A 26,641-nucleotide genomic window follows, 5' to 3' on the forward strand; every position below is an offset into this window, starting at 1 on the left:
AGGAAATTCCAAATGATTTGGGATCTGGGGTTTGTTGCGAGCCAAGTGCCTGGTGCTAATAGGAAGAGCCCTGCTGGGTCTCCTCTAGACCAGTATCCTGTTCCCACAGTGGCCAAATGGATGCCTCTGGGAAGTCCACAAACAGGACCAGAGTGAGCCAGTAGCTCTCCCCACTTGCGATTACAGGCAGCCGATATTCCAACTCATATACAGTCTCTAACAGTGGAGGCAGAACCTCCTCATCACGTGGGAATGAAAGAAAGCACGGGTGATTTAATTTGAGAGCTGCCCAAGCCATTAAGTGATTTACAATCGATAACATGCCGCTGTAATTTTGTGAGCTCTCTGGCAAAGACAGCTGAGTATATAGCTCTGATGCAGGAGGTTGAATGAGGTGATTCTTTCTATGGGTGTAGCCCAGGGGGGCGGGGGGCAGCTGTCCCCCATCAATACAAAACAATACAAATTAATACAAATCTGAGGTTCTGCCCCTCAACAAAAACCTGCCCCCCCCTAACAAAAACCTGCCCCCCCCAAAAAAATCCTGGCTATGCCCATGGCCCCCTCCAACTCTATAATTCCACGGTTCTATATTGCAGCATTTAAAAAAAAAAATAGTTGTGACTTTCCAGCATTCTTATTTCTTTGAAGGGAAGACCAAAGGCACCTGCTTCCTTTGAAAGTCAGTTTTTCTTTTCTCTCTCTCTCTCTCTCTCTCTCTCCCCGCCCCCCCCCCCCACACTTCTTTTGCAGAATGCAAGACCCGTTGGTTTGACCGCGACAATCCTTCCGGGACTGGGGACTACGAACTCCTGTCCCAGTTCTGGGATGAAAATCCCCACATCATCTGCCCCCAGCCACTTGCCATTGAGGTCCAAACAGTGGATGGGATTCCGGCGTCTGAGACTGGGCAGAAGTTTTCTGTGTGAGATACGGGTTCCTTAGCTGGGTTCTTATCTTTGAATTTCTGCCTCTTGCGGCTGCCTTTCCTTGGCCCATCCCTGACACCCTGTTCTTCCCTGTGTTCCCAACAGGAATGATGCCACCAGTGGCTTTACTTGTATCAATGCCCAGCAAGAAAAGGGCAAGGCATGCCGTGACTATCAAGTGCGCTTCACTTGCCCCGAAGCCTACTGTCCTACTGGTGAGCATTTCCACATTTCTGTTACCAATACCATAACTACTTGAAAGGACTGCCGTGAATTTATTTAGGGATCTGATTCAAGGTGAATATTGGGGGCCTGTGCACACTCATAATAGACTGTTATGAGTTTTGGGGGGGAGAGTCAGTCTGGATGATGCCCTAAATCTCTTCCAATTATTGGGATCCTGCACCTGTGGGTATAGAATGTATACTAGCAAGTTTGCCAGTCTGGTTCCTATCTCAAGGCAATGGCTTTGGCTGACTGGTTATGTATCACGGTTTAACAAAGAAGTTGCTCTGTGCCATGGAACAAATGGGGGGCTTTCCCCCACCCCCTGACCTGGCTGGTACTTAGGAGAACAAAAGCCAGAGTTGTTGTGTGAGAGAGTGAAAAACCTGAGCCCTGAATTCTGGAAGCTGGAGGACACAGAGATATGACTTGCTCATTGCTGGGCTTTGGGGCTCCCCTGGAAACCTAATAGGAATCTGATGGGTTGTTAGTGCTATGAGCCCATCCATCCAATGCTCAGGATGTATACATGTATAAATAAAATGTATATCCCAGAGACACCCCAGTCTCCACTGACCTTCGTTTCAAGGAGCCCAAACCCCGGCTAAGCACTGGAACCCACTTGGAGATTGGGGTAGCATGTAACAATATATATTGGTCCAGGGTGGGGAGGAGGCTAGAGTTCCATCAGATCCTTCTCCTTCTGTCTTGACTACAAATGGGAGTCCAAAGGATAAGACAGGTGCCTGAGCAGGGCTTAGTCAGAAGCGTAAGGTGCTTGGGCGTTGATGTGTTATGTTCCCAAGTATTTTGCAAATGCTTGCTTGCTTGCTTGGGCACATAGCACATCTCTTCCTGAAGGCCAAGACAGAATCACATGAAAACCAAAGCCAGTCACCCAACCAAATGACCTCGAAGAAATGCCAGAAAAATATTACAGAATTGCATCATATTCAAGTATCCCTGAAATCTCCCCATAGTTGCAGGCTTAGCCCAGAACACAAATGTTTCAAGTTTGAGGACATGGACAAAAGGAAGAGGAAATCTTCTCACACTGCATAGTTCAACTGTGCTCCCACAAGATGTAGTGATGGCCACCAAATTGGAAGGCTTTAAAATAGACAGATTCATGGAGGAGCAGGCTATCAATGGCTACTGGCCACAAAAATTGCCTCTGAAGACCAGTTGTTGGACATCACAAGTGGGGAGAGTGGCTGCTGCACTCTGGTCCTGATTCCAGGTTTCCCATAGGCATCTGTTTGGCCAATGTGAGAACAGGATACTGGACTAGACTGGCCAATGACCTGTTCAAGCAGGTTCTTCTGACGTTCTTAAAGCCAGTCCAAGCAGGTGGTTGTCAGAAAGCCTTTGAAAGGTTCTCCATATTAGCATGCCTTTTTAGTGTCACACTGTCACAGCTGATTATAGAAACTTCCCTCACATCAATTAGATTAGCTCCAGCATGGCCACTACCACCCATTTTACGTTGGTACATGGTGCACAAACAAACCTAATAGCACTCCCTCAAGCCAAATATACAAATAATGTGCAGCAACCTACAGTACAGACTTCAATACCTATCATTACCAATTCAAACTCTTCAGGACGGGATGCTTATGGAATAAGTACAAAGAACTGGTTGGGGTTGGGAGATAATGTACAGGTTGAAATGTGCCACAGGTTTAAAAAAAAAATAGAGGACTCGACAAAGTGCTTTAGTAAATGGAATGCAAGCAAGCAAGCTGTGTTCTTTCTCCTTATAGCCTCAAGCCCTTCAGCAACATTGACACCAGAGACTTTACCTCCTGCTCAGACCTTTCACCCTGAACCAGAGCCAACCCCCAGTGCTGAGGGTCAGAAGGGAGGTAATAATGGAAAGAGGGACGTCAAATCAACTGGTTGGGATCTGTTGCCATTTGAGTCATCCAGCATATGACTTCCGGGAGGTGGGAAGAACTTCTGGGTGGAGACATCACCCAACTGCATCTTCTTTGGGTGGTGGACTGCACTGGACACTCACAATATCATTTGTGATATTTGCTTAATTTACAAATATAAAAACCTGGAGTAGATTGAAGTAAGTGGGCTTTCCTTCATTTGGACACAGAGAAATGTCTTCAGCTGCCACTCCCATGTCTGCGCCCAAATTTCATTTCTGAATTCTCTCTTCAGTCCCCAGCCCCCAGGCTCCACTGGGAACAGAGACAACTTTACCTCCAGTCCAGACACCTCAGCCTGGACCAGAACAAACCACCAGTGCCGAGAGTCAGAAAGGAGGTAAGAACAGGAAAAAGATATGGCAAGGCACAGACTCATTTGGGCTCGGCTGCTCTTGTGTCATGTAGAATATAGCACAGTCCTCAGTTTTGAGTTAAGATAGGAATCCCTGCATAGAATCACTACCTGGTTCCATTTGCTTTGGATGACAGACCTTACTGGGCACTTAATGTCCTTTGTGATATATGCTTGTTGCAAATATAGATACCTAGCAGGAGAGGAGGAAAACCATCAATGAGGTCAAAAATCCCCATGGAGAAATGTATGCATCTGATATGACTGTGGTTGCACCAAAAGTTTCACTTCTGACATTTCTTATCAGCCCCCAGCCCCCAGGCTCCATTGAGACAGGAAACGACTTTACCTCCAGCCCAGACACCTCACCTTGGACCAGAACAAACCACCATTCTGAAGGGAGGTAGGAATGGAAACAGAGGTGTCTACTCAACTGGTTGGGATCTGTTGCCATTTGAGTCATCTAGAACAATAATCTCTGAACTTTTTCTTCAGCCCCCACTCCACAGGTTCCATTAAGACCAGAGACGACTTTACCCCCAGCCCAGACACCTCACCTTGGACCAGAACAAACCACCATTTTGAAGGGAGGTAGGAATGGAAACAGAGGTGTCTAATCAACTGGTTGAGATCTGTTGCCATTTGAGTCATCTAGAACAGTTGTTCCTAATTAGCTAAATACTGCAGGGCCACTTTTTTGAAAAGCCAAGCCATGCACCCCATGCTTTTGAAAATTTTGATATCTCTATAGTAGCTTTCGTTATGTGAATGGTGCCACGGACTACCTGGGTGGGTTATGCAGACCCCCTGGGGTCTGCAGATCACCAATTGGGAACCACTGATCTAGAATATTGTGTGTTCCCCACGTCTAAAAGGTGATTAGAATTTCTGGGAAGAGATGCCACCCAACTGCATTTTCTTTGGGTGGTAGACTGCACTGAACACTAACAATGTCCTTTGTGATATTTGCTTAATTTACAAATATAAATGTCAAGAATGAATTGAAGCAAGTGGGCATTCCTTCAAGGAGGCACAGAACCCCACAGTTCAGCTACCACTCCCAAGTCTGCACCCCAAGTTTAATCTCTGAACTCTTTCTTCAGAGCCCACTCCCCAGATTCCATTAAGACCAGAAACGACATTACCTCCAGCCCAGACACCACACCTTGGACCAGAACAAACCACCATTCTGAAGGGAGGTAGGAATTGAAACAGAGGTGTCTAATCAACTGGTTAGGATCTGTTTGCCATTTGAGTCATCTAGAACAATAATTTCTGAACTCTTTCTTCAGCCCCTACTCCACAGGTTCCATTGAGACCAGAGACGACTTTACCACCAGCCCAGACACCTCACCCTGGACCAGAACAAACCACCATTCTGAAAGGAGGTAGGTATGATGGGAAAGTTTGTTTTTCTGGGCAGGGTGCATTATCAAGTGTTTTCTTTTTCTTTTTCCCTGCCCGCAAACAGTTAATGAATGGCACTTCTTATTGGCCGGGGTTCCAAGAGCAGGAGTTGAAAAAGAGAGGATTTGGAGAGACAGGTTTTAGGTTGGGAGACAGGTTTCAGTTTGGGAGGTAGGGAGTGAGAAGAGAAAGAGTTGGTTCTGGGTAGAAACATCCACTCTGAGTAATATATCAAAAGCTACAGAAAGGAGTTTAGTGTGAAGGACAGTGTATGGTGTCCTGTGAGAGTAATAGGCCAGGAATTAACTGGGAGGCTGAGGCTGAGCCAGAAGTAGAAGCTGGAAAGATACAGTCTACTTAAGTCTTATTCCAGTCAGGAGGGGAGAGATTCTGCTACAAAAAGGGAATACTCCCAAACAAGTTAAGAGGGGTGTGGTGATCCCTTGGGTCTGTTACTTGGAGTACCTCAGCAGTAGGGTTGTCAAAGGGGTGTGTAACTGACAAGAAGTACCACCTTGTTTAAGAACCAATGTATTAAGCGGCAACAGCTGTGCAACTGAGAAAGAACTGAAGTGAAATAACTAGAAATAAGCTGAACATTTACCCTTTAGTCTAAAAACCTGTAACATCTACCTGAAGTAAAGTAACTGAACATAAGCAACTGAAGTTTAAAAGAAGCTGTGCTTGATCAGAAGTTCATAACAACACTTAGGTTTAGTATAAATATTATTAGGTGACCAGTTTCCTGAAAAAAACATTATAAGCAGAAGTGCCCTTTGTTTAATAAAATCTTTCTTGTTTATTTGATCAAATCCTGCCTGAGACTCCAAATCATAAAGTTTTCCCTCACACAAGCCCCCCACTAGATAATGTGGGGTAATTTGTAGAAATTCATGTAATTGGTGTACTGTGAGATGGTTGCACTATATTTGCGTGAGGGCAGGCCCAATGGCGCCGAGGGGGGGGGGGGGAATGTCATTGCGCCATCACAGTAGGAATAGAAACAGAGATGCCTAATCAACTGATTGGGAGCTGTTGCCATTTGAGTCGTCTAGATCAGTTGTTCCTAATTAGCTAAGTACTGCAGGCCCTCTGTTTTTCAAAAGTCAAGCCATGCACCCCATGCTTTTGAAAATTTTGATATCTCTGTAGAAGTTTTTGTTATGTGAATGGTGCCACAGACCCTCTGAGTGTCCACAGATCACCAACTGGGAACCACTGATCTGAGTATTGCGTTTTCCCCACGTCTAAGAGGTGACTAGAATTTCTAGGAAGAGATGCCACCCAACTGAATTTCCTTTGGGTGGTAGACTGCACTGAACACGCACAATGTCTTTTGTGATATTTGCTTAATTTACAAATATAAATGTCAATAATGAATTAAAGCAAGTAGGCATTCCTTCAAGGAGGCACAGAACCCCACAGTTCAGCTACCACTCCCAAGTCTGCACCCCAAGTTTAATCTCTGAACTCTTTCTTCAGAGCCCACTCCCCAGGTGCCATTGAGACCAGAGACAACTTTACCTCCAGTCCAGACACCTCACCCTGGACCAGAACAAACCACCATTCTGAAGGGAGGTAGGAATGGAAACAGAGATGTCTAATCAACTGGTTAGGATCTGTTTGCCATTTGAGTCATCTAGAACAATAATCTCTGAACTCTTTCTTCAGAGCCCACTCCCCAGGTTCCATTGAGACCAGAGACAACTTTACCTCCAGTCCAGACGCCTCACCCTGGACCAGAACAAACCACCATTCTGAAGGGAGGTAGGAATGGAAACAGAGGTGTCTAATCAACTGGTTAGGATCTGTTTGCCATTTGAGTCATCTAGAACAATAATCTCTGAACTCTTTCTTCAGAGCCCACTCCCCAGGTTCCATTGAGACCAGAGACAACTTTACCTCCAGTCCAGACGCCTCACCCTGGACCAGAACAAACCACCATTCTGAAGGGAGGTAGGAATGGAAACAGAGGTGTCTACTCAACTGGTTGGGATCTGTTGCCATTTGAGTCATCTAGAACAGTAGCTCATAATTAGCTACATGCTCCTGGCCCTCTGTTTTTGACAAGCCGAGCCATGCACCCCATGCTTTTGAAAATTTGACTTACCTATAGTAGTTTTTGTTATGTGAATGGTGCCACAGACGCCCTGGGTGAGTTATGCAGACCCCCCCCCCCAGGGTTCTCAGATCACCAGTTGGGAACCACTGATCTAGAATATTGTGTGTTCCCCATGTTTAAGAGGTGACTAGAATTTCTGAGAAGAGATGCCACCCAATTTCATTTTATTTGGGTGGTAGACTGCACTGAACACTAACAATGTCCTTTGTGATATTTGCTTAATTTACAAATATAAATGTCAAGAATCAGTTGAAGCAAGTGGGCATTCCTTCAAGGAGGCTCAGAACCCCACAGTTCAGTTACCACTCCCAAGTCTGCACCCCAAGTTGAATCACTGAACTCTTTCTTCAGAGCCCACTCCCCAGGTTCCATTAAGACCAGAAACGACATTCCCTCCAGCCCAGACACCTCACCTTGGACCAGAACAAACCACAAGTGCCGAAGGTCAGAAAGGAGGTAAGAAAAAGGGAAAGAGGTTTCAAGGCACAGAATTAATTTAGCTCTGTTGATGTGTCATGTAGAATATTGGGCAGTCCTCACTTTTGAGTTGAGATAGGAATTTCTGCACAGAGGTACCACCTGGTTCCATTTCCTTTGGATGACAGGGCTTCCTGGACACTCAACATCCTTTCTGATATTTGTCACGAGTGGAGGAAAACAGGCTGGCCTTTCATGGGTCAAAAATCCCCATGGAGAAATATATGCATCTGATACTACTAAGGCTGAACCACAAAGTTTCACCTATGGCATTTTTCTTCAGCCCCCACTCCCCACGTTCCATTAAGGCCATTAATACCAGATACTACTTTACCTCCAGCCCAGACGCCTTACCTTGGACTGGAACAAACCACCACTGCAGGGGGTCAGAAGGGGGGTAAGAAGAGGAGAAAGAGGTGGCTAATCAGACCCAGTTGGGCTCTGCTGATGTTTGCGCGATCTGGATTGAATCTAGATTCAGACCTCACCATCTAGTCCAGCTTCCTGTTTTCCACCCTGGCCAACCATATACCCCTGGGAAACCCACATGCCTCCCTCCCCCCCCCAAACAAGATACAACACAAGTTTCACCTCTAATCTTCTTCTTCAGCTCCCACCGCCCAGGCTCAGTTGGGACCAGAGACAACTTTTCCTCCAGCTCAGACACCTCAACCTGGACCAGAAGAAACCACCAGTGCTGAGAGTAAAAAAGGAGGTAAGAAAGGATTTAACCTGGGTTCTTCATGCAAAGCAGATGATCTACCACTGAGCTACAGCACTTCCTCAACTTTTGAAAGATTGATGAACTAGGAGAGGGGACTGGATCAATGTTTGTAAGGGGCAGTTTCTCAAAAATCTTTTGGCCCAGCCCCAAGTTTCCAAATAGACACACTTTAATGGTTCAGAATTAGGTCCTTGGACCCCATTGGTGTGTTCACAGGGCATCCTAGGTTGCCACGGTATGGGGGGGAATCATTATCTACTTTGTATCCATCTCTGTAGAAAATGATGGTCATTTCAATGATGATGATGATGAGTGTGGAGAGGAAGATTTTGCATCTCTAGCTCCAACCCCTGACTCAGAGCAGATTCTTACCCAAAGTCCCCAGAAAGGTAGGGATGAGCAGAGAGGAGAGACAGACAAAATAGCAATTGGTAAAAGGAGGGACACCCTTCTAATCTGTTGGTGGGACACATGCCAGTATTGGGCAGGGCTGAATCCAGTGGTGGATGGGATCAATTTGAGTGTTAATTTGATTTGTATATTGGTTAAATATAAAAAATACTAAATATGGTAAAATAAAAGGAGAATTCCCTGGATGCCTAGATCCAGGTTTGGGGCAAGCCCCAGCAGAGCCCCAGCAGAGATTTAAAATCACAAAACATACAGCCAAGTAAAGTGTGGAAATAGAGGCTGTTAAACTTTTTAAAATATCCCTAAGTTGCTTCCAAATTTTACAACTTCCGTTAGAAAAGAAAGAGACCACACATTTGGTAAGTTAAAAATGGTTTACTTACCAACTCATCAAAGGTCAGATTCATGTGCTTTTCTATACAGCAGCAAGAAAGACAGACAGTATGTATAACTTAGGTTTCAAAATGGTTCCAAATGTTTTCTAAATTATTTGTTTAGAAAAACCATGACAGCTTGCTAAAGCCACATAGTTTAAGCTCGGAGGATGGAGCTTAAGCCTGGTAGAGTTCACACAGTGGAAGGAAAGAACCAAGGCTTGATAACCTCTCAAGGTTAGGGGGAGTAACCTAACTAAGTTTGACAGAACAGTCTACTCTATGGTCTTAACCCATTCATGCATTAAGCCTATGAGTCTGGATTTATCCCACACAGAGCTTAGTGTATAGGAGTCACAACCACCCTCTCTGCCACCCCCTTCTTTCTCTCTACCCTCAGTGGGCTACCAGAGAAGAGTCAGATCATTCTTGGCAGAGAGCTGAGCTAATCACTTTCAGAGGGCTTCCCCCCAACTCTCCTACTTACACCACTCCATTCATTTCATATATTGTCCATTGCATTTTTTCTCACTCACTCCCCTCCCTGGCTCCACTCCAGCTGCATGAAATAAGGATGAGGGCTGCATGGGCCCATGGTGCACAATCTAGCTCAGGATTGTCTACACTGATTGGCAGTGGCTCTCCAGGGTTTCAAGCTGGAGCTCTTCCCATCCCTTCCTGGAGTTGCCAGGCATTGAACCTGGAACCTTCTGCATATTGCAAAGTTACAGCCCTTCCTCATAAAGATGTCCACAGAGTTGTATGCAGCATTAATCCTACCCAGGGTAGACTCTTTGAAATCAATGAGCATGGCAGGCTTAGATCCATTAATTTTAATGGGTCTACTTTGAGCAAGGACTTTTGTTGTTTAGTTGTTTAGTTGTGTCCGACTCTTCGTGACCCCATGGACCAGAGCACGCCAGGCACTCCTGTCTTCCACTGCCTCCCGCAGTTTGGTCAAACTCATGCTGGTAGCTTCGAGAACACTGTCCAACCATCTCATCCTCTGTCATCCCCTTCTCCTTGTGCCCTCCATCTTTCCCAACATCAGGGTCTTTTCCAGGGAGTCTTCTCTTCTCATGAGGTGGCCAAAGTCTTGGAGCCTCAGCTTCAGGATCTGTCCTTCCAGTGAGCACTCAGGGCTGATTTCCTTAAGAATGGATAGGTTTGATCTTCTTGCAGACCATGGGACTCTCAAGAGTCTCCTCCAGCACCATAATTCAAAAGCATCAATTCTTTGGCGATCAGCCTTCTTTATGGTCCAGCTCTCACTTCCATACATCACTACTGGGAAAACCATAGCTTTAACTATACGGACCTTTGTTGGCAAGGTGATGTCTCTGCTTTTTGAGATGCTGGATCACTGCCTTGCCGTGGCGAAGGAGCTTGAATAACTCAGAGAAGCTATGAGCTATGCTATGCAGGGCCACCCAAGATGGACAGGTCATAATGGAGAGTTTTGACCAAACATGATCCACCTGGAGCAGGAACCGGCAAGCCACTCCAGTATCCCTGCCAAGAAAACTCCATGGAAAAAGAGCAGGACTTAGTTGGGTGCAACCCTTAGATTTCCTGTAGGTGTAAAAGACTAGCCTACATCAGAATCTCAGCCTCCTGCAGCAACATTTCTCTTTGAACTGCAAGGCACATCTGCAATCCCATCACAATGTGTGCATGAAAGCATGCTGTGGTTTTACTTAGGGTTGCTGCTTCTGCATCCTCATTCAAATCTCTCCCTGGATTTTGGAGTTTTGGATTATGTGGCCTTGTTCCCCTATAGTACCTGTGCACAAGGAATTCTCCATCTTTTTCTTATTTTCCAAATGTTGAATGGAACCACACTATGTGCACACCTTTTGCATCAGTTTTCAGTCCCTTTTAGTTTAAATGTGGGGAACCTTTGACCCATCAGCCCCAGCAAGCATGATCAATGGCCAGGGATCATGGGAGTTGTAGTTCAGCAGCATCCAGAGGGTCAAAGGTTCCCTATTTTCTGTGTCCCTTTTCTACCTCCCCTGCTACACGTGCACCAATAAAACAGATGTATCTGTACTTTGTGTTTTGGTTTCAGGAGATTTTTAACTTTGTTGTCTTGTATTTTTGTTCTTGTAATCCCCCAGTTTGCAATACACGCTGGTTTGATGAAGATGATCCTTCTGGAACTGGGGACTACGAATTCTTCTTTGACATCTTGGACAAGTATCCCAATGACATTTGCTCTGAACCAACAGCTATAGAGGTCCAGACATTGGATGGGACCCCAGCTTCTGCGACTGGGCAGATATTTACTACGTGAGAATTTAGTATTGTGTGAAATGGGTCTTGGAAATTGGTGGGGGATTTATTATTATTATTAATTATTATTTATTTATTTATTTTTATTTTTATTTTACTGTGCCTTGAGCTTTCATTTTGTGTCCAAACTAGGGATATGAAAGAATAATAGAACTGTAGAGTTGGAAGGGATCCCAAGGGTCACCTAATCAAGGAATCACAGCTAAAGAATCCCCATGTAACTTCTTTTCAAAACTTCCAATGAATGAGAGTCCACTACACCTCTGAATAAGCATGCACAATGTTGCACTGGCAATGTGGTTTAATTCTTGTCGTAAAAGAAATGCAAAGCTCGACTTCAACTTTTACTTTTATTGGAATACCTGTAAATATCTTATGGCATGACTACACAGTCCCCTTTCATTATTGCCGTTTAAGGCATTGAAAATGCATTGAAAACCCTATGTGATAGCACAAGACAAGGCTATTAAGACTTATTTTCTCTGAACAGCAATGATGCTCGCACTGGCTTTTCCTGCATCCATGCCTCCCAGGGAAAAGGCAAGCGCTGTCATGACTACCAGGTGCGATTTACCTGCCCACTGTCTTTCTGCTCTGGTAAGTTTTTAACTGCTTTGTTCTTTGAATCCTGTTGATGAAATTCTTCCTGGTTCAGTGTGTAGAACAGATAATAGAATGCAGTCAGACAAACCACAGATTGTAGATTAAGTAATGCATGGATCATAGAGTTGGAAGAGACTGCAAGAGTCATCTAGTCCAACCCCTGCAATGCAGGATTTTCTTTGCCCAATAATAATAATAATTTATTATTTATACCCCGCCCATCTGGCTGGGCTTCCCCAGCCAATCTGGGAGACTTCCAACAAAATATTAAAATACCGTAGTACATCAAACATTAAAAGCTTCCCTAAACAGGGCTGCCTTCAGATGTCTTCTAAAAGTCTGGTAGTTGTTGTTCTCTTTGACATCTGATGGGAGGGCATTCCACAGGGTGGGCACCACTACTGAGAAGGCCCTCTGACTGGTTCCCTGTAACTTGGCTTCTCACGGTGAGGGAACCCCCAGAAGGCCCTCGGTGCTGGACCTCAGTGTCCAGGTAGAATGATGGGGGTGGAGACGCTCCTTCATGAATGAAGGAGGAAGAAGAGGGGAAAAGACAGATGAATGTTTGGCTAATACACAAAAAATGAAGCTCCTTCTTTGGAGAGCCAGCTCCATCACAGTGGCCTGAAACTCAGAATCCTTTCCTATAGGTGGTGAGATCCCAACCACCCCGGGACTAGAACCTGTTACACCTCCTGCCCCAACTCCCACCTTGAAACAAGTTGAAAGCAGTCCAGAAATCCCAGTGAAAGGTACGTATGCCACCCTATAGCTATCCCAAGAGATACTTAGGCTATATAACCAAAGTGTCAAAGAATCCTATCCATGTGCTGGAGAAAAAGCCCTTCTCTGGATACCATTCTTGGGAGAAGAACTAAAAGGTGAAAAATTTCACACACTTTGGTAACAGGAAATGGAACTACAGGAGCTGAAAGCTACACAAACTTGCTCAAATTCCAGAATTAATTTTAGGAATCCTTCTGCATCATTTGTCTGGAATCCCAGGGAATGGAAAGCAGGACAAAGTTAGCTGAAGAGCCAATAAAGAAATAGTAGAAATAATCCCATCTCCTAGCAGTAGCAGATTATATACACGTTATGCAATATACAGTCCTAAGGAAGATAGCATCTGGAGGTGGAGCTCAAAGAACAAGTGCCTAAGGAATAAGCAGAGGGCCATAGCATTTCCTGGGAGGGACGACTGCATTGCATTGGTCCTCATCTTTTAGCCTCAAATTGGAATCTTCCTCCATAGGTGGTGAAATCCCATCCACACCAGGTCCAGAGCCAGTAACATCTCCTGCCCCAACACCAACCTTGGAAGAAATTAAAGGCAGTCCAAAAATCCCAGTAAAAGGTAGGGATGCAACACTACAGCTATCTTGAGAGATTCTGGGGATACATACAGAAGTGTCAAAAGTCCTATCCACCTGCTGGAGAAAAAGCCCTTCTCTGAACGCTATTCTTGGGAGAAGACCCCAAAAGTGGATAATTTCACACACTTTGGTAACATGAAGTAGAACTAGAGGAACTGAAAGCTACACAAACTTGCTCAAATTCCAGAATTTATTTTAGGAATCCTTCTACATCATTTGTCTGGAATCCCAGGAGAATGGAAAGCAGGACAAAATTAGCTAAAGAGCCAATAGTAGAAATAATCCCATCTCCTAGCAGTGGCGGACTTTGGGCTTTCAAATTTCAGCAGCACTCTATGCAACACCCCAAAACATTTTTTTTGGGGGGGGGGGGAGCTCAACTCTCAGCTTCTGTTCTAAGTCATTGTTGTGGGACTCCCTGTACCACCTTCTTGGCTCAGTGCTCAGTGTGGGTGAACCGGTTGTTCTCCCCTAAATCTGCCTTTGCTCCTAGATCTAGTCCAAATAAATAAATAAATAAATAAATACTCATCTATGTTGTCCCAGATGATTGCTTTAACTGACAGATCACAACCATGCCTTCTTCCACATTCTGCCTTCTAGTAGACTTCTCCTTGCTCTAAGTCAGTGTTTCCCAACCTTTTTTGGGCAAAGGCACACTTGTTTCATGAAAAAAATCTCGAGGCACACCACCATGCCAGATGGGGAAAGGTCGCTTTTTACTTATGTAAAAAAATAAAATAAAATAGTAACAGCATAGAAGGTAATGGTTAGGCTAGCATCCCTCTTCCAAATATGCTAGGTTTTTATTTGCAGGGACTGTTCTACATGGGAAAGCATTCAGCACTGTCATTCTCCCATCTGCCATCTGAATTGGTACTATTCTGGGTCAACTTACTCTGCTGCATGTGTAGATGAAAATGGCACCAAGTGTGGGGGAGGGGGCAGAACAGGTTTCAGATACAGGATATTAAGCATACACGTACTTCAGATTGAACTGGTTGCTTGCTTTGCAAGTTTTCATTTCCCAAATGACTGCCTTGGCAAGCGCAATACCTACCAGGCTCAACGCCGGTCTCGCGCTGCCGCTTCCCGCGCTCTCAAGGACCCGGGAGGAGGAAGGCATGAAGGGAATCCTGAAGGTGCGAAAACCTCGCGCATGCGCAGGCCTTCCGCCTGCGACAGCCCAGTAGGCCGGCCGAAGCGAGCGGCGATGGGATGTGGGAGGGAGCTCGCTCGCCGCCCTGCGTATGCCTATGTGGGGCACGTTACAGCCCCGTGACGTCAGCGCCACGCAGGCAGCCAGGCAGGCAGTCGGCGAGAGCCCCGCGCTGGGCGGCCTCTCCTCGCCGCCGCCGCCCCGCCTCTCGCCGCCCAACTCGCCCGCCTCCCTCCCACGGCACACCAGGCAACGTCTCGCGGCACACTAGTGTGCCGCGGAACACCGGTTGGGAAACACTGCTCTAAGTAATAGTGGTCAGCAGTGCTCACCTGACCTGTTATCACTGGTGTTGCTGCAGTTTACTAGGAGTGACTGGCGGCAGAGAGGTTGGCATGGTGCAAATGCACCAGCAGGAACACTGGATTGGTTCCAGCAGTGCATTCTACCACAACGACCGCGCTTCTGCCTTGCCACTGCTCAGAAGTCAAAGTACTGCAGCCCCACCAAGTGCTACTGGCTCTTACCTTAACATGTCAGCCCCCAAGTAAGTACCCTCTCCCACCTACCCACACACCACAACACAGCTCACCGCAGCAGGGGAAAAAACAAGGTATGTCATCAACACAGAGCCTGTTTCAAGAAATGCTCCATTTGGGACATGTGCAAGAGTCAAAAGTGGTGTCCACAGGCTGGAGAGCAAGTTGTTCTCTGTGTGCAGTCTTTGGAGAAAGACCTAGAATTGGGATGGGAAACTTGTGGACCTTCCAGATTTTGCTGGACTCCCAGCATCCCAGACAGTTGAACATGCTGGCTGAGGAGTATAGGAACTGGAGTCCAACAACATATAGGGGTCATAAAGTCTCACAGCCTGACCTAGAAGATAAAGAAATGGAAATTATAGATGTGTGTATAGATGTAGATATCATACAAGAGATTCCAATTAATTTAAAAAATAAGCATAGCACTGAATTCCCAATTCAGAGGCCTTTGATTTGACTATCCTTGGACACTGGCAAGGCACCAAGGCTTCTCTTCTTCAGATGCTTCATAAGCATTCTAAGAAACCTCCTATCGCTTCTCTTTTGATAGAGTCTCCTTCCACTTGCAAGACCCGCTGGTTTAACGAAGACAATCCTTTGGGTGATGGGGACCAGGAATTCCTTTTTAACCTCATTCAGAAGTACCCTCAGGAGATATGCAGAATGCCACTCGCGATCGAGGTCCAGACTGTGGATGGGATCCCACCTTTGAAGGCTGGGCAACCGATTGCTGTGTGAGATGTTAAGCCTTTCTTGTATGCAATGCAATTTTTAACTGCCTAGCTGCAAAGCTGCAGAAACATAAGAAGCTTCATTACCTTGAGTCAAACCAATTGCCCATCTTGCTCAGTATTGTAAAAACTGACTGGCAGCAGCTCTCTAGGATTGCTGGCAGGGATGTCTCCAAGTTCTCCCTGGAGATGCTGGCGACTGAGCCTGGTACCTTCAGCTTGCAAGGCAGATGCTCTACCACTGAGTTACAGCTCTGCCCCTATTTCTATGGTTACAGACTTTGCTCTGTCTCAGTACCTCCTAACATTCTGTGCACTGCAACTGCAACCTATCTGCTTCTTTCTCTGAGCAGGCATGATGTCATCACTGGCTTTTCCTGCATCAATGCTGAACAAACGAAAGGGCAACTCTGCTACGACTACCGAGTGCGGTTCACCTGTTCAGCACCCTTTTGCTCCAGTAGGTTTCTAAGCGTGCTTTTCTAATAATTATGCAGTGATAATTTGCTTTAGTTTGCAGGAATGAACGCACTCACCTTTAGCTTATAATGTTCCCCATACAGGTAAAGAGAAAAGAAAAAATAATGCAGCCACCTTCTTCTGTCAGTCTGGTGCAGCTTGGGGTGGTGTCATAATCTCACATTTCACATAAGTAGCCATATTTCAAATTAGAAAATGCAAATATCCCCACCACCAAAGAATGGCACACATGAATAGCATTCTCTAGACTACAAGCACACCACATTCTGAAAGCAGGTAGCTCAGACAGGTGAACTAAGACACAGATTATGTACACGTTGTGCCATATACAGTCCTAAGGAAGGTAGCATCTGGAGATGGAAAGAAAAGAACAATTGCCTAAGGAAGAAGCAGAGGGCCATAGCATTTCTTGTGAGGGATGACTCCATCGCATTGGTCCTCATCCTTTAGCCTCAAATTGCAATCTGCTTTCTCCATAGGTGAGATCCCACCCACCCTGGGACCAGAACCTGTTACACCTCCTGCCCCAACTCCCACCTTGAAACAAGTTGAAAGCAGTCCAGAAATCCCAGTGAAAGGTATGTATGCTACCCTATAGCTATCCCAAGAGATACTTAGGCTATATAACCAAAGTGTCAATGATCCTATCCACGTGCTGGAGAAAAAGCCCTTCTCTGGATGCCATTCTTGGGAGAAGAACCAAAAGGTGAAAAATTCCGTACACTTCGGTAACAGGAAGTGGAACTACAGGAGCTGAAAGCTACATGAACTTGCTCAAATTCTGGAATTAATTTTAGGAATCCTTCTACATCATTTGTCTGGAATCTTGGGGGAATGGAAAGCAGGACAAAATTAGCTAAAGAGCCAATAAAGAAATAGTAGAAATAATCCCATCTCCTAGCAGTGGCAGATTATATATATGTTATGCAGTATATAATCCTAAAGAAGGTAGCATCTGGAGGTGGAGCTCAAAGAACAAGTGCCTAAGGAATAAGCAGAGGGCCACAGCATTTCCTGGGAGGGACGACTGCATCGCATTGGTCCTCATCCTTTAGCCTCAAATTGGAATCTTCCTCCATAGGTGGTGAAATCCCATCCACACCAGGTCCAGAGCCAGTAACATCTCCTGCCCCAACACCAACCTTGGAAGAAATTAAAGGCAGTCCAAAAATCCCAGTAAAAGGTAGGGATGCAATACTATCTTCAGAGATACTGGGGATACATGCAGAAGTGTCAAAAGTCCTATCCACCTGCTGGAGAAAAAGCCCTTCTCTGAACGCTATTCTTGGGAGAAGACCCCAAAAGTGGATAATTCCGCACACTTTGGTAACATGAAGTAGAACTACAGGAACTGAAAGCTACACAAACTTGCTCAAATTCCAGAATTAATTTTAGGAATCCTTCTACATCATTTGTCAGGAATCCCGGGAGAATGGAAAGCAGGACAAAGTTAGCTAAAGAGCCAATAAAGAAATAGTAGAAATAATCCCATCTCCTAGCAGTGGCAGATTATATATACGTTATGCAGTATATAATCCTAAAGAAGGTAGCATCTGGAGGTGGAGCTCAAAGAACAAGTGCCTAAGGAATAAGCAGAGGGCCACAGCATTTCCTGGGAGGGACGACTGCATCGCATTGGTCCTCATCCTTTAGCCTCAAATTGGAATCTTCCTCCATAGGTGGTGAAATCCCATCCACACCAGGTCCAGAGCCAGTAACATCTCCTGCCCCAATACCAACCTTGGAAGAAATTAAAGGCAGTCCAAAAATCCCAGTAAAAGGTAGGGATGCAATACTATCTTCAGAGATACTGGGGATACATACAGAAGTGTCAAAAGTGCTATCCGTGTGCTAGAGAGAAAAGTGGTCTCTGGGTGCCATTCTTAGGAGAAGACCTAGCAGGTTTGGTAACATGAAGTGGAAAGCAAATGTGAAGGGACTGTAAACTAAAACAAACTGAACATGCCCCCAGGACTAATCTTAGAATTTTTCCTAGTTAATCCCACCAGAATACAAGGGGAGTGGCAGGCAGGACAAAGTTAACAAAACATACAATAAAGGGGTGATAGAAATTATCTCGTTCCCCAACATCAGGCCCTGTAGCCCAATACTCTCCAGTCTACAACTGAATCACAGTCAGAAAGCCAGAACACAGGGATTGAAAAACCAACTACTGCTTAAGTCCCACATTGTATGCACTATATGTTTGGGTTGTATACTGGATTCGTACAAATCTCAAATTGAATCAGGTCAATTCTGGGTGTCTGGGGTTGGGTTCAACCAAGTCAAGTAACAACAGCATTGGATAGCCCTGGGTTAGGCCATCTGGGAGAAATGGCATTGAACAGGAAAACTAGAGGGGGTCTCTTTGACCAGTACATTTGCCAGTGAGCAAAGGATTCAATACTTTGAGTTGAGCAAAGGATTCGGTCAAGTGGGCTGGTGCAGTCCTGTAGGGAAGGTTGAGATTTTTTGGCAGGGGAGATGCAAATTCCCTCCTTCCTCTTTCCCTCTCCTTCCCTTATATTTAATTAGGGTTCTGAAAACCCTAATTAAACATTGACCCCACCCCCAATTGATTTAGTTATGAATCTGGGGCAGGTGGTCTCCAGATTGGGTCAGGGGAGAGGCGCATAGCCCTTCTATATATGATCCTTGAGAATGGGTAAAAGGGAAGAACAAAAAAAGGGATGGTGAAGGTCAAATAAATAATGGAATGTAGCCTTTCCTTCAAAGCCTCCCACAGTCACACTGGTCCCCTTCCTTCAGCCTCAAACTCATAATCTTTTTCCATAGGTGGTGAGATCCAGTCCACACCAGCACCAGAGCCTGTTACACCTCCTGCTCCAACTCCCACCTTGGAGCAAGTGCAAAGCAGTCCAAATATCCCAGCAAAAGGTATGTATGCAACGCCTGTGCTGTTTCAAGAGATGGACTGTTTGGAATAAATAAGGGTAACCTATAGTATTCCCCTCGTAGAGATTGCTCTTAGGATATTCTATACATCTCTAACCCTTTTGCCTAGAAGGAAACAGGAAACAACAGAGAAAGCAGAAAGAGCTTAAAACTAAATACAGTGGTACCTCGGGTTACAAACGCCTCAGGTTACAAACGCTTTAGGATACAAACTCTGCTAACCTGGAAGAGTTACCTCGAGTTGAGAACTTTGCCCCAGGATGAGAATGGAAATCGTGTGCCAGCGGCGCAGTGGCAGCAAGAGGCCCCATTAGCGAAAGCATGCCTCTAGTTAAGAACAGTTTCAGGTTAAGAACGGTCCTCCGGAATGAATTAAGTTCGTAACTAGAGGTACCACTGTATAGGAAACTTACCAGGAGAGGGGAAATTAAGTAGGAAACTTATCAGATGCAATTTTATTTATTCAAAGTAGGAAAAATCACAGAAGCGTTTTATGTTTTTTAATGACTTGCCCTCAAATAAATACTGGTCTATTTATCTAAACAAGGGTAGGGTTGAACCATTAACAAAGAGACCTTTTCATTTGGACTTCCTTGAGCACAGTTGGTCAAAGCACACCATAACTGCTTCTGTATAAAACAAAGCCCTATGCTCCCCACATTCACTATAATAGGTAACCAAATTGGATAAAATTTGCAAACACAGGAGCCCCTCTAGAGGAGATTAAGCCTGCCAAACCTCAGGTGTATAGGTTTAGTTGCTTTATGTGGGGGAAGTAAAAGGCATTATTCCCCCCCCAAAAAAAAAAAATTCTTGGGGAAGGGATTCCTTTCTTGCTCTTTTCTACCTCAAAATAATTAAGAGCTAGCTAAGCGGCATGTATTCCTGCATATATTTATATACTGCAGCCTCACATCAACCTTTCCCTTTGGGAGCTGAGTTCAAACCCCACTCAGACCAGGGTTTAAATTCCTACTTAGCCATGAAAGTATATCCTCCATCAGAGGGTTGCCATGCAGATTAAAAAAATTAAGAGAGGAACGATGTATCATGCTACCTTATGCTCCTTGGGGGATAGGTATGATATAAATGAAATAATGAAATAAATAGCATTCATGCAAGTACATTTTCACTCCAGCCATCAACCACTTTTCTACAGGTGACCAGAATCAACCTGGAGCAGGATTAGAGCCTGTTACCCTTCTAGCCCCAACTGCTGTCTCTCCAGAAGTGAAAACTGGATCCCAGGTTCAAGAGCAAGGTGTGTGCGCGCATGCATGCGTGCATGTGAGCAATATGCCTTCATTTGTGTTACCTGCTCCAAGTCAGCAGAAGCATGGTTGCTTAAAATCGACTTAATTAAAACTTGTTATTCTTTTTATAGGATTGTCTCTAAAGTTAGTCCTACTCAGAGGAGAACAATTGAAAATAATGAACATGACTAAGTTAGGTCCATTAATTTCAATAGGTCTACTCTGAGTAAAACTCAGTTGACTACCACTCCAGTATCTTGAAGGGCAGGCATGGGTTGGTTGGCTGAAACACTGGGCAGGGGCAATCGACTCTGCAGCATGTTGTTGTAGCTCTGGCTTGTTTCCACTTGGGGGCGAACAGAGAACGCCTTCCCATTGTTATCACTGTTTAATGAGCTACAACTCATATTTCTTTTTCTTCTTCAGCTTGCAAGACCAATTGGTTTGACCGGGATAATCCTTCTGGGACTGGGGACTACGAACTTCTTTCTGACATCATGGATGAAAATGAAATTGACGCAATCTGTCTTGATCCAATTGCAATTGAGGTCCAGACAGTGGATGGGATCCCAGCTTCCGAGACTGGGCAACAGTTTGCTGTGTAAGATTCCGTGGGATGAGTTTGGAGATGATTGGCAGAAGTTGTCTGAGCTGGCTCTTAAGTGAGCCTAGTTGGCTGTCTATAAACGATTTTCTTTGGCAGCCAAGACTGCTCCACGTTGTATCTAGCAGATGTTGTGTGCGCTGCTTCTTTGTCAGCTGTGAAGGTCTCCCCAGATATCTCATAGACACGGGTTGACCATCTCCAGAGAGAAGGTGGCCTTGAATGGGAATAAGGGCGTTTGCCTTTATGAGAACTTTGGCGATCTGTGAGTTGGTTGAGTGAAATCATAGAATTGTAGGGTTGGAAGTAGCCTCCAACTACCAGTAGTTCAACTCGCTGCAATGTAAGAATCATAGATAAATAACTCCTGACAGAGGGCCACCCAACCTCCAATGAAGTAGAGTCCACCCCATTCCAAGAGCCAAGCAGCTCATATCAAAAGAAAGTCCTTCCTAATGTCTGCTCAGAATCTCCTTTCTTGTAAATTGAAATAAGCATTGTGGACCTAATTCTAAGATTTGTTCTGTCCTCTGGAATAGGCACATGTGGTGTTTGCAGCTGAGGCTGCCATGGATCTGAAGCTATCATCACATGTTGGAAGCATCATTCTATGGCAGGCATAGGCAAACTCAGCCCTCCAGATGTTCTGAGACTACAACTACCATCATCCCTAGCTAACAGGACCAGTGGTCAGGGATGGTGGGAGTTGTAGTCCCAAAACATCTGGAGGGCCAAGTTTGCCTATGCCTATTCTATAGCTGGTCAGTTGTGTACTTGCAGCCCTGGAAGCACAGCTTCAGTTGCACGACAGCTTCAGGGTCTGACTTCCCCATAAGCCATGACAGCTTCCTTCACTCCTGTTTGTGAGTTTGGCTTTCCCTGCCTCCCTGGCCATGTTGGGATGTCACCTCAAGTGACTGCCAGAGCTCTATCTCCTTCAGCTGTTCCATGTCTGCTTTGCCTCCTGTGATCCAAACAGGAATGATTCTACCCGTGGATTTGCCTGTGTCAATGCCCACCAGGGAAAAGGTGTCATCTGCCTTGATTATCAGGTGCGGTTCACCTGTCCTGATTCCTTCTGTGGTGAGTAACAAAGACCCCCCCCCCCCCGGCTCAATCATACAAGAAAGCAGAGCTGATTGAAAAGGCTTTGCATTAGGGATAAGCTGTGGTTTAACCCACAGCACCACCCGCGTCCCTAATGTCACCTAAATTACATATATGTTTCCAGCAGGAAAAGGCCAGCCTGGGGTGGAATCCACATCTGCTGCAACTGCTGCACCTGTACCAGCAACACAGGAGACAAACCTGTTCCCCACTCAAGGTAAGGAATGGAGGTGTGCGCAGCTGAAGAACTAGAAAACGTGGAAACATTAAGCCACACAGCTCCTTGTATACACAAATATTATTACATTATTACATCCCCCCCCCCGCATTTATATTCCACGGAGCTGTGACCTTCACTGGGGGAGAACATTTTCAGGCAAGGGAATGCTTTCAAGATGCCACTCTGTGCTTCCTGTCCTGCGGAGTTGAGGAAAGGCAGTTGGCGGAGCACATGGGAAACATAGAATCATAGAACTGCAGAGTGGAAAGAGGCCCAATGGTCATCTAGTCCAAACCCCCTACAATGAAGGAATAATCCAGCTTCAATCCCAGCTTTTCTACGGATTGTTCCAATTCAGCAGTAATCGAGGGAGAGGGGGTTTCCCAGGGAAAGCGACAGACCGAAAGGAAAACCTCTGGGACCCTGTGCCTTGAAATCACAGAATGAAGAGAAGAGATTATGGGACAAAGGGAAGTGTAGATGAGCCCTCGGTGTGGAGGTGTTACTGAAGGGAAAGGATTCAGCATCTATCCTGATTTTCCAATTTCTTTCCTTTTTTAAAAAAATGTTTTTATTAACAATTTCAACATAACAGATTATCAAAGCATATAATATTCATTACTTCCCCCCTTTTTCCCACCCCCCTTCAAACCCTCCCACCCACTCCAGAGACTTCCCTAAGCTCAGCTCTCTGATTTCTCAGCACATATTATTCTCTGCATGTTATGAAATTATACATATCCTTACCTTATCTATCTACCCTGTTAGCAACCAATAGATTGGTGTGTGTTTATTCAAAACCTGCCAAGAAGTCCATTTCATTTTGTTGTCTTTTTAGATAATTTGTAAAAAGCTCCCATTCTTCCTTAAAGTCACAGTTGTCCTTGTCCCGCAATTTGTATGTCAATTTAGCCAGCTCTGCATAACTCATCCATTTTTCTTGCCGCTGTTCTTTCGTTGGGAGATTTTCCCATTTCTTTCCAAGATCTCCCTTCTCAGAAGTAATGGTGCCAATCACTTTCCCAACAGGCCAGGATCAGTCTGGGCTGACGCCTGCAGCTAGCACACCTGTTGACTCTCTGCCTCTGCAGACAACGACAGCTAATACCCCCATCAACACTGTGCCAGTCCAAACGACTCCCCAAAGCCCTGCACCAGGTAAAGAGCAAAATCCAAATGAAAAATTCTAGCCATGAATTTTACATCTCATTATCATTATTATTAACTGGACACAAAGCTATCATGTCTGGGTCTCAGGGGACTGCAACGCTCTTCATATTGCATCTCTTTAATTTTGCGTGAATTGGGCTGTTTTCTGTTTGTTTGCCCACCGTGCCGACTTGCAACTATGCTGACACATAGGCCTGTGTTTCTCAGAAGTTCAGTTCATTTGGACCTCTGTGGGTGGTGCCGTGGGTTAAACCACAGAACCTAGGACTTGCCGATCAGAAGGTTGGCTGTTCGAATCCCCGCAACAGGGTGAGCTCCCGTTGCTTGGTCCCTGCTCCTGCCAACCTAGCAGTTTGAAAGCACGTCAAAGTGCAAGTAGATAAATAGGTACCACTTCGGCGGGAAGGTAAACGGCGTTTCCGTGCGCTGCTCTGGTTCGCCTGAAGCGGCTTAGTCATGCTGGCCATATGACCCAGAAGCTGTACACCGGCTCCCTCGGCCAATAAAGCGAGATGAGCGCCGCAACCCCAGAGTCAGCCACAACTGGTCAGGGGTCCCTTTACCTTTACCTTTACATGCTCTGAAAACATAGATGTCCATGGGTTTATTTTTATTGCAACCATAAGCAGAGAGGAATATGGGGCTGGAAGGTTTGCAACAATTTCTAATACTCTACTCTCTTGGTTTCTTCTCCCTTAGTTTGCAAGACAAAATGGTTAAACCGGGACAATCCCAGTGCAACTGGGGACTATGAGCTGATATACTACCTCAAAAAGGACTATCCAAAAGCCATTTGCAACAAGCCACTTGCTATCGAGGTCCAAACTGTGGATGGAATCCCAGCTTCTCAGACAGGACAGATATTTTCCAGGTGAGAATTCCTCTCTGGCTTGGATTGGGAAGATGGAGATGATGGCTATAGGTTGCATCCAGTGTCAATTCCAATCTGTTGAATTAATGAGCATGACTAACATAGGTCCATTAATTTCATCAGCTCCTCTCTAAGTAGAACTTAATTGGATAGAACTGTATAATTTTGTTTTATTTTGCATTTAAGACCAGGGTGGAATCTACACACATTTAAAAAAACGCTGTGAAAATGCTTTTTTAAAAAACATCTAGTGTCACATTTGTATATTGCATTTTACAACACATTTAAAATGTTTTATTTGTAGCTGTACAGCTGAGTCCCAGGACTGGGATGATGAATCGTGTGGCTTAACTCTGATAGGCACAATGCTCTTTCAGAGTTAGAGAATGGTTGTCCCTGAAATCACCCACACAGGAATTTTAATGGTGTACTCATGCCATCAGTTTCAATGTATGGCTATTTTGGCAATCTGCCTTATTTCACCTACAAATGATTTTTTAAAAAATGGAAGACAATTTGAGAAAGTCACCCTAAACGCTTATCTCTCTTTATTGGCCGAGGGAGCTTCCAGGTCATGTGGCCAGCATGACTAAGCCGCTTCTGGCAAACCAGAGCAGCGCATGGAAATGCCGTTTACCTTCCCACCGGAGCGGTACCTATTTATCTACTTGCACTTTGACATGCTTTCGAACTGCAAGGGTAGCAGGAGCGGGGACCGAGCAATGGGAGCTCACTCCGTCGCAGGGATTTGAACCGCCAACCTTCTGATCGACAAGTCCTAGGCTCTGTGGTTTAACCCACAGCGCTCTGTTTAAAAACTTCCAAGGAGAGTCCACTACCTTCCAAGGGAGTCCATTCCACTGTTAAACAGCTCTTGCCGTCGGAAAGTTCATCAGCCCTTGCAAAGGCACAATAAGTTGACAGGCAGTTCCTGCAAACCCCACTTTGCCATGACTTTTCCTGTCCTGCACCTGCTACCATCTATGGCATCAGGTGGGGGGCAGGTGACTATAGCTTAGCAAAAACAGCCTTGTGGGCCAAACAGGGAGGGTTGCCCGGTCTAGTTGGGCCTGTTGGCTGAAGGTTCCTAGCTTCTGATGTAAGCAGGAAAACAATCTGTGCACAATACAGTCCACTGGAGTTCAACCAGCTTTTGCCACGTATACTGGAAATCAGGAACTGGCCACTCTCTCAAATTTGGCTACTATTTTTTCCCTGTACCTGTCCCCCATACTCTGCCTTGTGTCGTTGAGCAGGAATGATGCAGTCAATGGGTTCGCTTGCATCAATGCCCAGCAAGGAAAAAGGGGTGTCTGCCATGACTATAAGGTCCGGTTCACCTGCCCAGAATCTTTCTGTTCAGGTGAGTGTCGATATCACATCCAGTTCTTATATGGAGCAGCCAGGGGAAATGGGTCATGCAAAGGATTCCCCTCTTTCAAGTTAACAGTGAACTTACCCAATATCACATGTCATGCGCCCGGTATTCACCACACCAACTCTCTTCCCTGTGACTTGGCTGGATGTGTCTGAAATGCTTGTCATCTGAACTTCTCCCCAGATTGGGGAGTTTTTGAACTCTTAGTCTTATTTCTGCAGGGGGAGCCAATGTCTTGAGTATCCGCCACTGTTCTCTTTAGTTTTTAATTTCCAAATTGCACACACACCATTGGCTGCTGGGGAAAGGGGAGCAATGTGATTCAGTTTGCATTTAAAGGCTAATCCACGCTTTCTGAAGCAATACGCGAACTGAAACACAGCCATCCTTTGACATTTGCACTTCTCTGAATTGTGCTTTTAAGTTCTCCAGCCGAGTAACGTGTGCAAAAATGCACCCACGGAGGTAAAATGTGCATAAAAATGGATATGTTAGCGAAAATTATATACAAAAAATGTATGGGAGGAAGTGCTTTGCAAAAATGCATTAGGAAAAAATTGTACTAAAATGTTTGTGAATTTTCATGAGGATTTTTTATTATTATTGCTATCTGATGAGGAAGTGCAGAGATCTGAATTTAAGGCTGGGAAAATGAGGAAATGAAAGAAACTGAAATTGGCAGATTCATCTATCTCTGTTTGCTGCATCTTCCCATTCTTTCAGGTCTCTCTTCCAACAATACTGACATACATAGATTAAACATTGCCAAAGGGGGGGGTGCAATTGTATGTATGATTGCAAAAGGATTCATGTGTGGTGTTTTACCAGTGCTTTGTGCCTGTGTGTATGCTGAGAAAAATGGCAAAAAAGCAAAGTTGATCTAATTGTGCATACAGTTGGTGTCGTCCTCATTCTTTGCTTTATCAAGGTGCTGATGTACCAGTAAAACACTGCACAAAATTAATCCTGAAGCAA

General features: G+C 45.1%; 1 protein-coding gene across 1 annotated transcript; it reads left to right on the top strand.

Annotated features, from left to right (window-relative positions):
• Positions 1 to 3,086: 3,086 nt before the first annotated feature.
• Positions 3,087 to 26,612, top strand: LOC310711087 (uncharacterized protein; the record flags this gene model as incomplete). The annotated part of the gene is made up of 27 exons (XM_083512560.1): positions 3,087 to 3,117; positions 3,327 to 3,431; positions 4,550 to 4,645; positions 4,739 to 4,834; positions 6,336 to 6,431; positions 6,525 to 6,620; positions 6,714 to 6,809; positions 7,327 to 7,431; positions 8,063 to 8,167; positions 11,082 to 11,253; positions 11,747 to 11,853; positions 12,510 to 12,611; positions 13,115 to 13,216; positions 15,487 to 15,670; positions 16,021 to 16,127; positions 16,627 to 16,725; positions 17,229 to 17,399; positions 17,827 to 17,928; positions 18,944 to 19,045; positions 20,223 to 20,324; positions 20,743 to 20,917; positions 21,900 to 22,003; positions 22,152 to 22,244; positions 23,277 to 23,405; positions 24,117 to 24,288; positions 25,545 to 25,651; positions 26,563 to 26,612. The coding sequence occupies 27 exons, from the start codon at positions 3,087 to 3,089 to the stop codon at positions 26,610 to 26,612; spliced, it is 3,006 nt and encodes a 1,001-aa protein (XP_083368686.1).
• Between the last annotated feature and the right edge of the window lie 29 nt (positions 26,613 to 26,641).

The sequence above is a fragment of the Podarcis liolepis genome (assembly GCF_965112155.1).
Source record: "Podarcis liolepis genome assembly, chromosome: 7".
NCBI classification, from domain to species: Eukaryota; Metazoa; Chordata; class Lepidosauria; order Squamata; family Lacertidae; genus Podarcis; species Podarcis liolepis.